At 41.5% G+C, this 20,115-nt stretch overlaps 2 protein-coding genes across 3 annotated transcripts in view; one reads left to right on the top strand and one right to left on the bottom strand.

Moving 5' to 3' along the window:
- On the top strand, positions 1 to 15,156 carry CLN5 (CLN5 intracellular trafficking protein). Its single transcript, XM_054210710.1, has 4 exons — positions 1 to 153; positions 1,897 to 2,062; positions 3,242 to 3,467; positions 6,653 to 15,156. Exons 1-4 carry the CDS (start codon positions 38 to 40, stop codon positions 7,162 to 7,164), a joined length of 1,020 nt encoding a protein of 339 aa, XP_054066685.1. The 5' UTR covers positions 1 to 37; the 3' UTR covers positions 7,165 to 15,156.
- Positions 14,166 to 20,115, bottom strand: part of FBXL3 (F-box and leucine rich repeat protein 3) — a 16,697-nt gene continuing 10,747 nt past the window's right edge. For both annotated transcript variants that reach the window (XM_054210574.1, XM_054210482.1), the window contains exon 5: positions 14,166 to 16,086. In XM_054210574.1, coding sequence (XP_054066549.1) covers positions 15,443 to 16,086 — 644 coding nt within the window. In that variant the 3' untranslated portion in view covers positions 14,166 to 15,442. The remainder of the gene's footprint in view (positions 16,087 to 20,115) is intronic.

The following is a 20,115-nucleotide window of genomic DNA, read 5'->3' on the forward strand; positions in this document are numbered from 1 at the left end:
CCCGCAGCACCCAGGCCCGGCTCGCAGCCCCGTCGCCATGGGTGCCGCCCGCCACTACGGGCTGCTCCTGCTGCTGGCGGCGGCGGTGGTTTGGGGGCCACGTTTCTCCGGGGGGCTCCGTTCGCCGCAGCGGCGGTGGCCGGTGCCTTACAGGTGAGTGAGACGGGAGTGGGGGGGGGTCCCGGCGGGACGGAGCCGGGGGAGAGGAGCGTCCTCGGGGCTGCTTGGCTCCGGCGGCCTGCGCCTGAGAGACCTCCACCACCTCCTCCTCCTTCAGGGTTCGTCAGCTTTCTGTTTGTTTTGTATGTTTGTGTCATTTTTTTTAGACTAAAAAGGTCATGAACGGCTTCCTCTTTTTAATCAAGGGAGTTATTTGACATTTATGCTGTATTCGGTGTATTTAAGCCCACAAGGGAACGAGTGCGCCGTCCCTGGCCTAGAGCTGCGCTCTCTCTGTCAGCAGTGGGATTGCTGCCCCCGGGAATAACCGCCCTTGCTCTGAAGATGTTCCTTTTAATTCCTGTTCTAGCAAAAAAAAAAAAAAAAAAAAAAAAGGCAAAAAAAGTTGCGATGAGGAAGTCAGGTTACAACTTACCTTATTTTTTAGATTGAAGTTTACTTCAGACTTTTCGTTGAAAGGGCATAAAATTCCGTTTGCTGCCTTAGCTGCAGAAGGAGGCCCGGTGCTGTTTGGGGAAGGCAGAGGGGCGCCTGTTACCGCATTCTGCTGAAGCAAGTAGCTTTGGTTATGTTGAGGAAACGAGCCTCTTCAGGAGAGAAATGAGCCTCTTCAGGCGAACGGCTATGCTGGCGTGTGTATTTTGTGTGGGCTTGCTGTTTGTAAAGGGAGGTGTTATAGTTTAACTGCTCTCTGTCTAATGCGTGCCTGAAGTTTTGAAAGCCCCTTGTGTAATTCCTAGCTGTTCAATTTCTATCAGGTGATGCCTGAAGGAGCCGATCTTGCAGTCACGAGTCGTCCATGGGGTTTTCCAGCAAGTTCAGTAGTTGCAAGGGTGGGTCTCAGGGTAGTCAAAATCAGGAAGAAAAGCCTGTCAGTGTGAGACACTCAGAAATGTATTTTGATGTTTTTTAACATGCCTGTTACCTTCTTGTCACATGCAGTGCACAGTGGGAGGGGAAATTAAAAATTGAAGATGTGCAATTTAGAAACAGATCTTAAGTGTGTGGCTGGCATAAGTGTTTGCTGTATGTTCTTTTTCCAGTCATACTCCTCTTTTTTTTTTTCCTTTCTCCTCTCCTGAACCAAACAAAATAAAAGCAGACATGGTGAAGTACGCAACAAGCTTGGAGAAGTAGTCTACAGGGAAAAAAACGATGGTGTCTCAGCAATGTACGGCCTTCCTATGGCGTAGGAAGTTCTGTGTCCCCGAGTCGTCTCACGGCTGTGGTATTTGTCCCATTCAGTAGCCCTGAGTGTGTTAGACTCCCAGGCTGTGCTCTGGGCAAGCTGTGTATGCCAGTCTGTTTTGGTAACAGGAATATAGGAACCTTGTTTTAGGTGAAATGCAGTGAGTGAATTTGAAAGAAAGTGGGAAAGAAAGACTTGTCTGAAAGGTTTTTTGCTGTTTGTATATAGGGCGATATGTAAGCAGACTTGGTCTTCAGTTTTTGAGGTTTAATAGGAATGATGAATGGAGACAGTGATTGTAGGTTCTTAGGCCTCTTTAAGTTAAGTCCTGTTTCTGCCGATGTGCACCTCCATGGCCTTATGAACTTGTGCACTCCACGTATTGCAGGATCTGGATCAAAGAATCTGTCTCTGGGGGTGGCTGCACACTTGAGGTTTCCCACTCAGGCCCTTAGGAAGCCATGAGACAGTTACTGCAGCCATGAAGCTGTGCTTATCATTCTTTGTGCTTCTCTTTCTCAACGCAGGCGCTTTGATTACCGTCCAAAAACTGATCCTTACTGCCAAGCTCGCTACACCTTCTGTCCCACTGGCTCTGCCATCCCAGTTATGAAAGAAGAGGATGTAATTGAAGTGTATCGACTACAGGCTCCAGTATGGGAATTCAAGTACGGGGACCTACTAGGACATTTGGTAAGGTGGTGTTTTTGTTTAACAAAGTTATAGTGGCAAATTCTGCTCAATTCAACACCAGGTGTCAAGAATGGGAGCTGTAAGGCTGGGGTATGCTTGTATGGAAGAGTACTGGAACGCACAAGCTAGGCTATCCATAGGAAAGATATCCAAAGACCAGTATGTTTCAAACAGAAGTTACAGAATTTAGCTCAGCTAAGGAAAAGAGCATGACCAGTACTGTCAGTGTGTTTGAATGTATTCCCCCTGGAGCTACCTATTGGGAGTGTTTTATATACACACATCATTATGTTTTGGGTGTCTTTTTTTCTGCGCTAGCACTGCATCAAGAAAATACCTTTGTCCCCATAAGTCAGATGAAACAGTCACTTAGTGTATTAACTTTTATGTTGTTAAAAACTTAAATATTTGTATGAACATGGATATCCGTCAGGAGTGGACAGCTAGCTGGTCAGAACGGTGGATGATGGGGAGCTGGCTGCTTTTAAGGATCTTCCTTGAATGTTATCATCAGTATTGAGCTAAAGTCTCCATTCATGGAGTCATGCAAATATGAAAGAATCTCAACTTTAGTAATATTTGTAGCTATATGTAATTAAGCTTCAAAGCACGATCCCTAATGAATAAAGAAATACTAGTGAACGTGAAATAGCAACATCAAAACCAAGCACACAGTGTCAAAAATGGAAATAGCTTCAAATATTGTTATCTATCTCAGTTGTTAAACGAAGGTCCAATTTGTGTATTTACAGCTTTTAAAATAAATATTTATCTCATTCCTTTTGTGGCTTTCATAACTAAGACCTGGTTTTGGTAACTCATTTCTGCTCTTTATTTCTTCAATAACCCTGCGAGGCTAAGGATTCAACAGTAAGCTTGAGGTTTGATGATGAGCTCCCACTGACTCTCTGCCTCCAAATAACAGAATTTACAATGGATGGATTTACAGTGGACAAGAGCTGAGACAGTGTGACTCTGTGGTAAAAGTACATGTGTGGTACCATCTAGTATGTTATACATCAGTGCTACTGAACCCAAGATGTTATAGGAACCGCTTCCCCTCTTCTCACCCAGTTACACAACAGCTCCGAAGCATCTTATCTTACATACAGGTCAAGCTGAAGTCAGTTTTATGTTAAAATTTTGGCTTTTGGGGCTTTTTTTTTTTTTCTTTTCCAGAAAATTATGCATGATGCTGTGGGTTTCAAGAGCTCTCTCACAGGCAAAAACTACACAATGGAGTGGTATGAGCTCTTCCAGCTTGGGAACTGCACATTTCCACATCTCCGGCCTGGCATGGAAGCGCCATTCTGGTGTAACCAGGGAGCTGCCTGCTTTTATGAAGGAATAGATGATGCACACTGGAAGGAAAATGGAACTTTAGTTCTTGTGACCACGATATCAGGTAGATTTCAGATGCTTTGGATGGTGCTAATATCATAAAATACAGAGTCAGCCTTGTCTTCTTGGTAAAGCAGTATCTTTTAATTTATGTTTTGTAGGTTATTTGCAATGTTAGTCACTGATGCTAATCGAAAAACGAAATACTATGTCTGCACTTTCTTTAATCCAGAAAGTGGTATGAGGCTGCTGCCTTTTGAACAATGCACACTGAAGAGCTGTTAAAGGAGAGTCATTTGGTGTTGCTGCGCAAAAACACTTGAGTCTCTTGAGTGTAAAAATAGCAAAACAGCTTATACAGAACCATTATGAACTATTTTCACATGGCTTCACCAAAGAAAAGCCTTCTATTGTGAAGTGGCAGATGACTGCTGAGATAGAAAAACTGGTGAATATGTGTACGTTACTGAGCAAACAAATAAGGTATATTTAGAAATAGTCTCAAAAATATAAAAAAATATTAATCTCTATTTCCATCTCCCCCATTATGTGTCATAAAAACTGTGCAAATGTCCCCAGTAATAGGTTTCTGTCATATGTCATAGAACAAAACCAGGATTTGCACTTCTAAATATGTGGATGATCACTGGAATAGCTTCCTGGTATATACTGAACACTGAAATTCTAAAATAAAAAGGTCATTTAAATAAATCTGGTTGATCGATTGCTGTAGTAATACAGCGAATGACTTACAAACAGAGTCCTTTGAGGACTTGGAGAGTTGCATTTTGTGTGACCAAATCTACTTTCTTTCCCAAGTTAGCATAGCGTACACGGCACAGTGCAGAGTCAGTTACAGCCAGTGTGATGTGGTGCTTTACGTTTGCCCGCTTTCACCTTTAGCAGCTTTGCTGGACTCAGTCTCTAGATAATCTGTTCAGTGCTGCTAAGAAATTCTAGGCTGTTCTTCAAGCAATGAAGCGAGTGGGGCTGCTTTCCTGTGAGTTTGTAGCTCGTGACTGAAGTCTTTGATGCCTGATATGGTTGTATTCTTCTGTATGAATACCGAGTTAAATATTTTCATACAGTTGTGGAACTTGTAATGCTTCCTGCCCGTGTGGATTATTTGATGCCTAAGGGTGAGGTTACACTGGATGGATGTGGAGGCATTGTTATGGTTCTTTGTGTCTCTCTCGCTTCCTGTTTCCAGGGAACCTTTTAGGAAGCTGGTATCTCTGGGAGTTTTGAATTGTCTGAATTTCACTAGGAATCTGAAAGTTACCGTGGAAGAGGGTGAACGGATGCAAGCACAGATGAACAGCATCATGAGCTGAATTCTTTCAGAGAGCAGGCAAAAGGCATCCCATTTTGTGGGAGAGGGCTTTAATGCATGACACAGCTGGATCCTCTTTGCCCTTGCGAGATCCTACGGAGCTGTTTGTCAGCCGTGTCAGAGGCAACACTGAACCATTTTCATTTTCTTCTAAAGCCCATCGTCCGGGTTAATGTTACTTAGCAGTGTGTTTCTTTTGTGGCAATAGGGCAGGAATATCCAGAGTCTGATTTTTGACTGTGTAGGCATCTTCCAACAAATTATCATAGAGCCATGCATTAACCTGTAATATTTTGGTTTAATTTAAGATGTTAAGGCCAGAACGTCAGATTAAGTCCATCTCGGTCTTGTTAGGAGAGACAAATCCTTTTCAATAACATGCCTTGCAGAATACACTAGGAAGCTAATCTGGTAGGAATTTGAGAAAATAAAGGGGAGCTTCAAGGCCATCTACAGTGTATAGCAAGTACAGTTCTTGATACAGATTTAAATGACTTGCTGTTTTATTAAACCAAGTCATGGGCAATTAAAAAAGAAAGTATCCGACACTTTCACTGAACAGAATGATTGTTAATGTTTACTGTGAAGCCCAAAAGCCCTTAAGTGTGGAACGAAGAATGGTTATAAGGGGGTGAATGTGCAGAGCTTTAGTTACTCTGAGGTAGTAGCTCGCACACGTGCCTTACCGTAGGGTAAGTGCGAGATGTATTTACTCTCTGATGAAGGGTAGACCCAGCAATCTGACCTTTGCGGCTTGTTTTGGAGGGAGATGTGTGGCACGCAGTGCTCTTCGTTGGTCTTGACGAATGCAAGATTGCAGTGAATTCAGACTTAATGTGAGAGGCTGGCTGTTGTGTGCAGGGCAGTGTTAGTGACACAGGTCTGTCTGGTGTCTGCCACCCCTGAACTGCGAGGTAACTGCTTGCAACAGTCGCGCCTATTTTTCAGCAGCTACCAAGCCCAGTTACTGTACCCACAGCAGTGACGCTTGCAGCTAAAGAGAGGTCATGGCTTGGAATGCTGTCATGATTGCAAGCTGTCATCTGACTGCGTCTTCTGATGTATGGTACAAGAAGAATCCACAAAATTTGGCCATGCTATGAATGCGAGGTGGTAGACGGGTTTGAGTCTTAGATGGTTGTACCCTGTGCCCTGTGGAAAGAGAGAGCGGGAAGGGCTAGGCTAGGACTACGGGAAAAACAAAAGGAAGATAAGTCCTGTCTTTCAGCTCTTATTTTGGGGAGGCAGTTGAATCACAAGGATGGAGCTGCTGGAGGGATGAGCTGTGTTAGAGATGTCTTCCTCATTCCAGCTGTGAAATCACCAAAACACTTCCAAGCACGTATTCTAAATAAAAAAAATAGTCCACAAGGTCTTTAAGTTTACTGGTCTTCACATCCTGCTCATATCATTTGGCTTAGTTCAACTTTGCTGGCTGAGGAGCTGCTAGAACAGCAGGGTGTCTCAGTCTAAGGTTTCTTATGGGGGAGATATGAAAACTTCTGCCCTGAATTATGAATTTAGTTAAAACTTGAGGAAGTGCAGAAACGCCTGCTGTGCTGGTGAGCACTTTGTCAGCATCTCTCGTAGGTTGTACTATCATCTGCCCTGTTTGCCTACATGGATAAAACAAAATGAGAAGCGTCATGGTTCCCTGACTTTTGGATCTTCTGGCATAGTAGCAGGAAATGGGGCAGAAGAAGGAATTACAGTTTAAATAACTTACATGTAAATATAGTTTATTCAGTGGGGTATCACTTTTCCCTCTAACCTAAGCATTATGTCTTTGTAGGGCTAGGTAATGTTGCAGGTAAACTTTTGCAGGGAAGGGAGGCAAACCTTGAAATTGATGAAAAATATTTTGAGTCATACATTTGTTACCTTGTCTCTGTAATGCTTATTTTTATCTCTTACAGGAACTATGTTTAATGAAATGGCAAAATGGGTAAAATATGACAATGAGACTGGCATTTACTACGAGACCTGGACAGTTCAAGCAAGTCCCGACAAACAATCAATAGTGTGGTTTGACTCTTACGAATGCTCTAAATTTATACTGAGAACGTACCAGAAGCTGGCTGACTTAGGAGCTGTATTTAAGAAGATACAAACAAACTATACGAGCATAATTTTATTCAGTGGAGAACCAATTTATTTGGGAAATGAAACATCTATTTTTGGACCACTAGGAAACAAGACATTGTCAGCAGCTATAAGAGACTTCTACTATCCCTTCAAACCTCATCAGACAGTTGGAGAGTTTTTCCTGGATCTTTTAAAAATAATTGATCGTGTCATCTTGAATGGTCAGTTTTACCTCTTCTACAACTTGGAATACTGGTTTTTGCCTATGAAGTACCCTTATCTCAAAATAATTTATGAAGAGGTCCCTTTACCTATTGGAAGCAAAGCATCCTTTGGTGTGTAATTGCTTACTGAAGAACCGAACTTGCCCTTATGCCAGAACATCCTTAAGGATTTTGGAGCGCTACCGTGATGGCATTAAAGTGTTGTATGTTTCATTGCTAACTGTAAAAATTGTGTTGGGAAGGCTTTGCTACACCACATGAAAGACTATGCCTTTTTTTGTTATTACCTGCACGATACGTTCATGAACGCTTCAGCATCTCTGACTTGGTCACCTTCTGTGTAACCATGGACACCTGCTGCCTGAAGGTAGGCTGATGTGGCCCCTCTTGGCTAAACTCTGCAGTGCCAGAGGGTGAATGGGAAGCAGCCTGCCTACTCCGGTCTTGGGCCCTCTCCACATATATGGCCACGTGGTGACAGATAGCACCTGGCCACCAACAGAGATGGGACATAAGCATTACAAGAACCTTCTGTCCTGACCAACTTGGCTATCCATGTGTTGGAGCTAACAAACCTGAGTGCCTAGATGTGCCTAATTCTTCCAACGTGTGCCTTAGATCGCTGTTTCTGTATTTCTTTGGTTTGTACAACTGGGACCTATGAACTCTTCTCTGGTTAACGAAGTTAGTGCGCAGCAGGGTGGAAAGGGGGCTGTGGATCTATTAGAAGATGGCATGGGTGGTATTTTGTCACCACTTTGCTTCCTTCACAATACAGATGGCTCTTCCTAAGATTTGTGCGTGAGTTTTCTAGCACAGATACAAGATAAACAGCCTGTTTTTCACATCAACTTTGATGCATAACTGCAGTGTTCTAGCAGTCTCCTGTCTAAAAGTCTACTCGCGGCTTCAAGGTCAGTTTCATGGAAGTCATGTTTATATTCATTTTACATGTCTTTAACAAGCATGGAATCCTTAATATGAAAGAAGCAGTGACAGTTTGTAGGGTGTCAAAGTTAAGATTCAGTGCTTGTCACAGACTTGCCTGTAAAAAGTGATTGCAGCCTCTTACTGGCAGTGGTGCTTGCAGTCATGGTGCCGTGTCCCCTGTAGTGTCCTTTAGGCATAGCCACAAACAGGACCAGAGCAACCTGGCAACTGGTTCCCTTTAAACCCAACTGACCAATGCCAAAGGAAGGCTGGCTTTCTGGAGAGCAGTGAGATGCCTATACACAAAAAAAAAAAAAAAAAAAAATCCCTGCAGCAGCATAATCATCTCCAAGTGTACACTGCTCAATTTGGGTTTTAAACCAGTTGCAGAACGAGTGGCGTTCCTGCAGAGGTTATTACTGCTTCATGGCTCAGTAGTTACAAACAGGGGCACCCAACTCTGCTGTTTCAATTGGCTTGAGCTGAATTAATAGCCTGCTCCAGACAAAGAGGGGAGTACATGGTGCAAGTACACAGTGATTTGATTCAAATCATAAGAATGGCAGAAAATTGACCTTGTGTTACAAAAGTCACTAAAATTAATTAGTTGAATTGTGTTATTGTGTAATGGGAATGAGATGATGAAAGCACCTCTGTTCTGCAGGGGAAAGGTGCTAATTAGTTCTACTGTTACATGAAACTTCATCTTCTACCTCGGCTTGAAAGACTCTCTGCAGCCAAAGTCAGAAGCCTGTGCTTTAACCAGCAGTTTCATATTCTTTAGGTTACCCACCAAGAAGGTAATCCAGGAGGCACTAGGGGAGATAAAAGGGAGGAACAAGCCTCTCTAGAGAAGGCGTGTTCTTGTTGAGATGTGTTTTTGTAACTTTGAACCGCAAATCTGCATTTATCCCCTCAGGAAAAAGCCTCAACCTCAAAACCAGTGTCCCAAGCTCCGCAGGGGAAAATAGGATCATGGAACCAAGCCAATAGAAGCCCCCAAACCTTCTTCTCTAGCATTTGCTACAAAGCTTGTATCAGTGATGCAGCTAGAGGGACTTTTCAGAGCCTGAAGCAGATGCCATGGTGGGATGGGTCATGCTCTCCCCTAGTTGGTAAAAGAGGTTCTCTGCTCAGCCTGACAGTGCTGTTCCTTCACTGTACAGTACTACATCATCTTCATACCGGACCCAGGGAGCCTAGACACCAAAGTCATTCTTTTCCCTTTACAGCTGGGGGATGTAAAAGAGCCCCACAGAACTGGAAACACCAAATCCTCCAATACACAAGTAACAGTAGCTGAATCCCACGTATCAAAGCTGCCTTGCACAGCTCCTAATGAGAAGATAGGTGTTTGTGGACTGGTAATAACTCTAGATTATACAACAACTTGACATAGCTGACTGATTACAGAGGTAAAACCTTCATTATTATTAAAGAACCTGAATCAGAAGCAATGGATGCCTATAGGCAAGTAGTAACCACTTTTCATGGCTGTGGGAAAATGTAACTTCATGGTTCTGTCAGTACAAGTTTATAATATCCTGGGCTCCTTGTAACTAAATAACAGCCCTTTCTCCCTTCTCCAATTTAATCTGTACAATCTGCTTAATTTAGCATGTTCTACTCTAACCCTAATACTCTGGATAGTACAGGAAGTCGCATAAAGAAAAAAAGAGATCCTTCCTATCACATATTAGTCAAAAATTAGAGGACAGTAAATTTCAGGCAACAAAAAAAAGAAAAGTAAGATGAAGACAACTGAACAATTATTTGTCAAGGACACTGCATCCCTTCCAGTCAGAAGCAGGAAGAAGCAACTATTTGAGACAAAAATCTCCGAATATTTTCTGTAGTAGGTCATACTGATGGCCATTTGACGATTCCTCTATGCAGCCATGCGCATATACAAGTTTGTGTCTCACTTCGGAAGGAAGAGGAACTCTGTCCTCAGGTTTTAAGGTACTAATTATCAATATAGTAGTTGTCCTTCTTTTAGCATACACGAGCTCCTTCTGAGGCCCGCGTTTATTACTTCCATAGGCACAATATTTGGAGAGGAGAGGACTCCTCGCTTTCTTTGCTGCTCTCTGTTTGGGAGTTCTAAGGTTCTGACCAAAAAGCCAACTGTTCAGAGGGAATGCACAGCCAGGTGGAAATGAGCTCCACCAGCACAAACTGCAATTCTGGAAGAGGTGCAGTTGTTGAAGTTGTCTAATTATTGCACCGAGAATAGTTTCACTCGCATTTAGACTGGAGTTAGCGAGTGCAGTGCTCTCTTGTAGGCAGAATCCAGAAGCCTTGAGTTAGGCCTATAGAGTTAGATCCAAAATAACAATGAAGCAATGAGTAGGCTACTTCTGTGAAGTTTAGACAAGCCCCAAATAGATCCCTAAGGATGATACTTCCATTGCTTAAAAAGCAAACGTCTGTGATATCTAACAGCTTCTGTACACCTGATGATCTGTCGTTGTTTGTGCCTGAAAACCACCCATTTAGCTCAGACATTTGAGCTGGAGCAGAAATAAAAGGGTAACACCTGACATCCCACTCACCACCAGCTGGTAATAGCACTTGCCTGATGGTATGAACCAGGGGCTGTCCTAACTGCCGGGGGCAGGGATAAGCTCTACTTTCTTTTACCTGTCTCCAGGGAATGCGTCCTTGAGTCATTGCTCATGCTTCGAATACAGGAGCTGTCAGTCACTTTAGGCTGTGCTTGGTTCTGCTCCCTGCTTTTATGCATGTTGCAGTTAAGGGTCAAAATACACGATCGTTCTGTAATATGAAAATTTTTAAGTCTGCACAGTGGGTTTGTGCAACGCTGCTTCATTTTCATACCACTGAGCTGCTCGGGGCTGGAACCCAGACTTTGCTCCAGGAGGGTCCTCAACCAAGGCTTGTCATACATCAGGGTCAAATCAAGCGCGCGGCTCCTGCTCCCTGAAGGGCCATGCGATGACAACAGCTGGCACAAACGCTTTCTGCTTTCCCCCACACAAACGCACTCACAGATGATCGGGATGAGGAGAGCTGCCGCCTTCAGTATCATAAATGAAGATGGTGTCAGTGATGTTGAGGTTCTTCTGGTTTTGAAGCTGCCACCACTAGGGAGTAACTTGACTGGAGCAGGCTTCTGCTCTTCCACTTATAATTTAGACTCCATTGTAAGTCTAAAGCATAAAAAAACCCCACCATCAGCTGCTGATTGCAAATTAGCAATATTAGATAGTGAAAATAGACCTTACCAGCCATCCAGAAAATACATTGTATTTTCAGTCTAGGAAAAATGGCTAAAATGAAAAGAATCATCTCCTATGTCACATCGTCCTTAAAGCAGAGGTGGAAAGCAGAGCAGAAAGCACACCACAGTCTCTGTTTCAAAGCACGTGAACTCCAACAGCCAGCAGTGGATGTGATCCTACAAGAGAAACCTAATGAAAAGGATGAATCATAGAATCGCTGAGGTTGGAAGGGACCTTTAAGATCATCAAGTCCAACCTTTAACCTACCCTGACAAAAGCCACTTCTAAACCATGTCCTTAAGTGCCCCACCTACCCTTTTTTTAAACACCTCCAGGGATGGTGAATCCACCACCTCCCTGGGCAGCCTATTCCAATGCTTAATAACCCTTTCAGTGAAAAAATGTTTCCTAATATCTAATCTAAACCTCCCCTGACATAACTTGAACCCGTTTCCTCTCGTCCTGTCACTTGTCACCAGGGAGAAGAGGTCAGCCCCCATCTCTCTACAACCTCCTTTCAGGTAGTTGTAGAGGGTGATGAGGTCTCCCCTCAGCCTCCTCTTCTCCAGGCTAAACAATCCCAGCTCCCTCAGTCGTTCTTCATAAGGTTTGTCCTCCAGACCCCTCACCAGCTTTGTAGCCCTTCTCTGGACACGCTCCAACACCTCAATGTCCCTCTTGTAGCGAGGGGCCCAAAACTGAACGCAGTACTCGAGGTGGGGCCTCACCGGTGCCGAGTACAGGGGGATGATCACTTCCCTAGTCCGGCTCATGAACATACAGAACATCTAAGGTTAACTGTGGTTTCACCGTCCTAGTTTTGATACTTCAGTCATATCTCCAAGGAGTTTATTTCTACACCATCTGTATTTTAGGAAAATTATTTTGTAGTCTGAACTACAGACACTGAAGTTCTGAGTCCCTTTAAGATTTCACAAGTTTCCTCATTAAATCAATGCTCCAGTTTTAGGTACAGCAGCAGCATTTACTTTTACCGTTCCATGTGCAACCGACGAGGCCAGCCAAGGATCAAGACAGATCTCTCTGAAGTAATGCAACAAAGTTTAGGTTCTAGTCAGGCCTACTCCAAATATAGAGGCCCAGACGAACCCTGCTTTAAATTCATGGGAAATTAATTTGGCATACAAACAACAGTTGTAATAGATATAGCTAATTTTTATACCTGTGTGGTTAGAGCAGTTTGCGTAGTATTAACGGAAGTTTCTGACTAGAAATCACTCCAAAAAAACCCACTGAAATGCACAGGTTTGTAGCTTTGGGTAAATCACTGGAAATTACAGAATTAATGTAACCAGCTGCTCTTCAATCACTCACCTTTTCATTTTTGTTACAAGTTCTCACTGTAAACTAGCATGGCTGGCCAGGGTTGCCCCAGCTGTCTGGCATCAGCAGCTTTCAAGAGTAATTTTATATCCAAAACCCGAAGTGATACAGCACTTGTGTTCCAAGGCAAGATTTGCCACTGCATGCATTAACAACTCCGACCCAAAACTGGACAACCAAGCCAACGCTGGATTGTCTTCTGAAAACAACAAGAAATAAAGGTGAATCCAGGGAAAGTTATTTTATACAGCTGTAAGACAACCATGTTCATGTTTCTGGTGAACTAGTGGTACGCTTGTTACTACTTGTGTCATGGATTTTTTAATTTTTTTTTTTAATTATTACTCATTTTTTCCTACATGCGTACAAGGCAAAATAAGAATTGTACAAGATTTGTTAAAAAGGAGGATTGTAGCTTTTTCTGAAGCTACTTAGAATGTAGGCTTGCCTGGGAAGTTTGTTTTATAGCTGTATTATTTGAGATCAGGATGCTGTAGTTGGTTTGATGTACAAAAACTGACGACGTTCGCTGGGAGAGATACAACTGCTTTCAAGTGGCTTTCTTATCCCTGAACATTTTGATAACTGTTATGACACTATGCTAATATCACATCCATGAAGGACTTTTTGAAGTCTCTGCAACAAGACAGAGACCTTCTCAGAAGAGGCCAGCCAGTTTCCTTGCTGGAGAAAGCAGTTCCACTACAACTACACATAAAGCCTTCAGCTGCTCAGATGTTCCCCACCTCAGGATCTGCTGGAGGTCTCCCTGTGGGAAGCAGGATGCTGGGCTTCAAAGATGTGAACTCCAGAAGTGAGGGAACTCAGTGAATTCAGTCTGTGTCTTGCCTTTCAGTTGTTGCCGCTACGGAAGCGGTAAGCAACAGATCTACTCACCTTGCCAGCATCAGGACAGCAGCAGTCAAGGTCCAGAGAGGTTTTAGCTGCGTTAATGAGATTACTTCACACATTAGTTTAGTGAAAACATGTCCTCTTCCCCAGATTAGTAGTGTTACTCTATCACACAGGCAATTCCAAAAGTCAGAATATAAAAAACACCGAGCTTTTTTACTTTTACGGACTAAATATATTGACACCTTTTATACAAATAAAAGCTAGTTATAGTATTACATTAATTTAACAAATTCTAATACAAAAACTGCGTTATTTCATAAAACGTGATTTTTAAATCAAAGCTCTACCGAAACATACAACTCCCCCATAAAGATGTCGAGTCCGCTGAGCAATGTTTGCTCAAAATATAGTTATGCACTTAAATATGCTCATAAGTGTATTACACTTGAGCTATACATTTGGATAAACATTACCGAAGTCAGAAATGAAGAAAATCTACTTATTACCAGAACTAGCTGAACAGCTCCAATGAGAAGCAGCCACCAGCTAAGCTGGATACAGCCCAGAGCTGGAGCAGCTTTGCCTCGGTGGTGGCTGACCACCCCTTCCGACACATTCAGCAGTCGCAGGAATACTTTAGTGTCATCAATCAATAATATAAAAGAGAAAAATAATGTAACTGTTGGCGGTAAGAAATGAAGTCACAAGCCACATCCAGATCACAGGCAATGTGTTGCCTACACCAATTACAGACTAAAAACTTTCTTTAATAAAAATCGATTTAACCAAGTATTCAAAACAGATTTTTGCCTACTGATCTACTTCACGCAAGTTTACTGCTTTTAGGTTTTTAAATATTATGAAATGATCAAACTAGCTGAATTAAAGGTATACAAAATGATCATCTATCAAACATTCACTTTATACATAAACATTTCTGAAACAGATTTACAGTATACAATTAGTTTATACAGCTTAAGCAACTGTTACAATGTCATTTCTCTCAAATTGAAAGCAGCCAAAAGGTCTAAGATTTTGTTAAAAGGTTCTTGGTCACCATTCAAATTTTAACTTTCTTGTCTCACACCGTTCACGCCCACGTCATCCCATTTAACACTGCAGGGTTCATTTACTAAACACTACATTATTCCACCTAAACTTATGCTGCAAAACCAGTTACCGTGCAAGAACAGCTCATTAACTCCGATGTGTTTTTAAATACAATGTATCTACATTTGTCCCCAGAATGCTTTCGCTTCCTGAGCTAGACGTAAAATACCTTAAAACAGGTTTAGACACAGATCTGAGCCCCCATAAGCAAACTACATTAAAATGTATGGGGGGGGAACCCACACCACTTTTGGTAGCTCGCACTACTATTTGTTTGCTCTCTTAACTACATTTTAGACGGATCTAATAATCTGTTGAATAAGGTAGCAAACTTAGTATTTTAATTGTCTAAACTATATTACTGTGTATTGCTCTTGCCTTTTACGACGTTTATATAAAAGAACGTGTGTATTTCACAGCCTACTAAATACTCCTTATAATCTTAATCTTGTCATCTAGGTGACTGACTTTAGAAATGCTGTAATTCTGCAACAGAAACATGCAATTTCGGTGGGGTTTTGCTTGTTTTTTAAAATCAAATCTGATCGTGCCCAATACTAGTATCTAAGTCAAAGAAGGGCAGCATATTAAAACTGGTATTTTGCACGTACATTTCAATATTTTAAATACGTTTTTTATTTCCGTCAAAGTCTTACGTCGCCATCAATTAAAAAGAACAAATCTAAACCAGATTTTTGTTTGGAGGAAAATGGGTTTTGGAGCTATCCGTGATTTCTATTTTTCAATCTGGATTTCATAAATCACTTTTGAATGAAAAATTAATTTTCTAATCAAACAGTGAAGTAACTTATAGTAAAAACTACAGTATTAAGTAAGCTTATACAGTAAATTACAATATGGTAAGCTTAGGTTTAAGGTGCTATTCCACCCACCCTGAAGTCTTTTAAGGACTTTACCACGTGGGCATCATGTCTGGGAACCAGACTCTACCGAGATGCTTTGAAACTTCCCAATGAATCTGCTCTAAACTGTATTTCTGATCAGGAATCAAAACTTCCTCCATAATAGAAAGCTGAGAGAGACGACCACCACACATCTTCACAAACTCGACAAAGGCACTGCAAGAGACTTCACACTCTCCTAGGCCAACGGCTGACAGATACTTGCAACGTTCCGCAATACGGATCAGCTCCTCATCCAGCGGCCGCAATCCGTTGGCGCACACCACCAGTTCAACTAACCGAGGACATGTCATCCCAACGCGGCCAAGTACGTCTTTGCTTACTGATCTTCCAAAGTAAAGGTGAGTGACAGGTATTTCGTAACGAAAGAATGGGTCAAACTCTTCTTCATACAAGAAAAAGTACATGACTAAATTTACTTTAGGAGAATGCTTGATGAAAGCATCCCAGCTGCTCTTTTGAATCGTGTGGAACTGAGTCTGTCCAGGATTTTCACTGACAACATCAATGCGCAAGTGTTCTAACCTGACGTGTTTTTCAGAAGACAAAGCAAGCAGAAGCTCATCGCTCAGCAGATGGTAGTTCAGCGCCAATTCCCGTAAGCCATGACACTGGTCAGCCACGCAAAGGATACCTGGGAAAAGAGAACATTATGAAAGGGGTTGCACAGATAAATAACTGAACAAGAAGCACAAAACTGATTTTGTTTATGTATGTCAAGAGAGTACAAAGACCAGGTATTTCAACATGCAGTCAAGACCTAACATCACAACAAAACGGTACTGGACAACCAGAACATGAATCTTTTTCACATAAGTGTGGTCTTTTGACTTCTTTGTACCTACACATTAAGATACACATACAGTAATGCGACTACATTGCTGTTTCGCTAGGGAACCAAAGAAGTTAACACACTGCATTGTATACTTTCCTGTGGGAGCTGATTCTCATGTGACAAACAAATTAAAAACATACTTTTGACTGTTCTGCCCTTCTGTAAGGCCACATATACACAAATTCAATTTTGTACAGGGGGCTTACTCATAATAAAAGTATTTCCCTAGCCTGCTCTGGAAGAACTGCTGTCCCTCTCTGTGGCTGACAAAGCAGCCACGAATAAAATCTGTCACCTGAGGGAAGCAAGCGTAAAATGAATGCTAGGTTTTAATTCAATACAGAACTTGCTGCTGTCAGTATTTGTTCTTTCTAGCAAAGCGCAAATACTTACATTTGGAAAAGCAACAGCAAAAGAGAAGGAAAACACTGAAAAATGGGAGCAGTAATTCCTAGAACAGTGATTTTCAGACTCTCCCTTTAATGAATTAATATAACCTGCTGCTCACTGAAGACAAAGCCATTAACAAGAAGAATTCAGTTCAGTCTGTAAAGTTTCCACTCATCCTATTTCCAGATACAAGCAAAAGGTACCACACTGGTAACAGTGCTAAAAAAAAGCACTAAAAAAAAAAGCATACAGTCCTTTGCATTTCATGTGACCCAGAAAACTGTGTGAAATTCAGGATATGGTCTTTCCATTAATAGAGGAGATGAGAACACAGCATTTAATATGCCACTGAAAAACCTGAGCTCAATAGACTATAGCTTTGAAGCAGTGGGAAGAAGTACAGAAAAACAGCGGTTATTTTAAGATGCAGTTATTAAACTCAAAAGCCTGTACTGACTTTAAAAATACTTTCTTTAAAAAAGTTACCATAAAAATATTGCAATGCATGAATATATATAGGAAAAGCGTATGTATTTTCCACCTAAGGATCTGCAAGAACACATGCATCAGAAGCTCTTCTAATTGTATCAAATACTGACCTTTCGAATAGAGAAAGTTTGTTAAGTGAATAAAAAACCACAGAATTTAGGTAAGCAGAATTTTAACCAAACTCTTATTGCAACTATTTCCTGTAAAAACAGTGTATATATGTAAGCGCATTCATTATTTCATTCAGGGGAGAGGGTATGGTATCAAAGATGAAGTGAAAATCCAGGAATTTTTTTTTTTTTTTTTTAAATTGGAGTACAAAATTAGAATAACCTTAGAAATACCTTCTACACATTCCAGATATCATTTCCTGTCCTTAAGTCATAACAAAGTTACCCTTACAGCAATACTCCCATACGAGCTACCATGGCCCCTCCATTTAAGCAGACTCATGCATGCTGCTTCGTAGAGATACATTGTTTCACCACTACACAGTTTCAGAAAACAACTTGCTACAAATTTAGCATCCAAACCAGCTTGTTATCCAACTGCCATCCTTCAAACAATAATCTTTGTTAATTGTAAGGGCGCGTTATTGACTAGTGTAATGCAAAAAGGGAAGAACTGAGGTTCAACTTGCCACAGTTCTTTTATGGGTCTAGGACTGCATATCCCTGTCACATACAGGCAATGAAATGATATATCCTGCATATAGAACTGACAATGAATACAGTGTAGACGGTTACTGGAGAGCCTGCCTGGAGCCCAAGCTGCAAGTGGTGCATTCATACAGCACAGATTTGCATCAACGCCCACCACCCCCCCGCTCTACTAAACTGCTGATGCAGAAACACCCTACGCCTTGCTTTTCCCCCCGTCCCCCATTCAAAGAGAAGCAACCCACCTATCCTCAAAGCAGCGCAGAAACACAGCCGTTACAGAAATGCTGTCAGTTCCCTCTGTTCCAGTAGCTAATATTTCAGGTAATATCAGGTAATAATCAACAGTACATCAATATGGATTTTAAAATAACTGTTACTTTGTTTTACAAGGCACTGCTGCAGTTCTGATGCAAGTTAAAGTTCAGAGAGGAAACAGCAAGCAGAAGAAGCTTGAGAGGTGTTCACAAAGTTTAGAAACAAACCACTGCCTTAGTTTCTCCAGCCCAAACCCAAACATTCCTCTGTCTTTGTACAGTAATTTAGGGATTATTCAAAAGCATCTTCTAGAATCAATTCAGTCTTATATCAATCTTTTTCCTTTATCCCCGCAGTAGTGGAGTCTCTCTTGCACTACTTGCATTATTCTCTGTCCTTCACTAACAAAATCCTTAAGAACTGATCTAGTACTGAACATTACGCCCACCCCCCAAACTGCAATTTGAAGGCATATTATACAATTTTAAGCGCATCTGTAAGTAATTAGTTTTGCATAATTCATGGCTATTTTGGTTCAATTAAAGTTTTTTCCACATTTATAGTGGCCTGCTAATTATAATATTCCCAATAGGAAAAGAATCCAGGTACATCTTGGTGCTCCAAGTTTCTCATTTTCCTTAAAGGTCTAATTTTTGCAGCCTGTCTGCTCTGAAGCCAACTATCCCGATACCAGCTCCTTTCTTATGTTCTATTTTTTCTCCATCTCAAGGCACACCCAGACTCAAATTAAGCAATCAAACTCTCCTGCTGTTTGCTTCGCATTCTCTGGTTTTGTCACTAATGCATTGTACAAGATACATCAGACAAAATACACCAAACAACTTCGTAAACCTGTGTCCTCTCCCAAATTATCAAGTGCGTGATGTTCCATAAAACCTTCCAGCAAGGATTAGCCACAAGCCAGCAGAGTCTGCTGGAGCTGACAGGTTGCTCTTGGATCAAAGTCCAAGGAAATTACTCTTTGCCTAACTACAAATTACTGCTGCAGCCTCTTCCTCCTGAGACACATTATGGCTCCTGTACTTCTCACACACAAGGATTCTCAAATGAAATGTTAAGTCAGAAAAAAACCAGTCACTCAAGCTAATTTAAACAACTCCCTATCTATTATTACAAAGCTTTGAAGGAAATAACATTCCAGTTAACACGCTGGTGAAGACTTGGCTGGAAAAATCTGCTGCAAAACAAACCTGCATTTTCAGGACTTTTTTTATACAAAACCAAACACAAGGTTTTGTCTGACAGCTAACATTTGCAAAAGGTATTAAGTTTGTGTTTAGTTTGTTATCACTACCGCAACATGCTCTCTGCTATGGTATCATTTTCCCCCCAGTGAATTTTACATATAACATACCTAATATTTACAGACTGAAAATATTTGGATGAAGAAAGCTACAGTGACTACAGTAGTTTCTACTTATCCTCAGAACAGCAATTTAACTAAGTTGCCAGCATCTCATTTATAATTCCTCTTCCATTTCTCAGTGTAAAACAGATTCACAGTCCATCAACTTAACAATCTTGCTCTGCATTGCGTAAGTATTCCACAAACGTTAATTCTATGAACTTCAAGAATCTCAGTGCTTTCATTCTGATATGAGCTGGCTTCATTCTTGCTATAAACACCCTTCAGAGTGCTAACGAAGTACATTTGGTAACGGCAGAAGTTCTGCACTGCTCAGTCGCATCTCTCCTTTGTTGATGCTGTCTGCAGTTAACCTCCAGTAAAAGATTAAATTGCTCGCTTTCAGAATGACTAAACCAGCATCTTCATAATCCCTGACATTGCAACACTCAAAACTCATACATAATGAGCCGCAGAAAAAGAACTCATATTCCAAAAAAGCTTATTTATACTGGAATACTTAAATAGTCATTGCAAAAGTAGTACGCTATCAAGTCAATACATACAAGTTCCACTAGAGCTTAATCATTTGTCCAGAGCAGAGGTGCATTATTGTATTATTAGCTCAGTATTGACTCTGCAAGTGGTGGGATGGAAGGATTGACA

Source organism: Rissa tridactyla, chromosome 1, assembly GCF_028500815.1.
Source record: "Rissa tridactyla isolate bRisTri1 chromosome 1, bRisTri1.patW.cur.20221130, whole genome shotgun sequence".
Taxonomy (NCBI): Eukaryota; Metazoa; Chordata; class Aves; order Charadriiformes; family Laridae; genus Rissa; species Rissa tridactyla.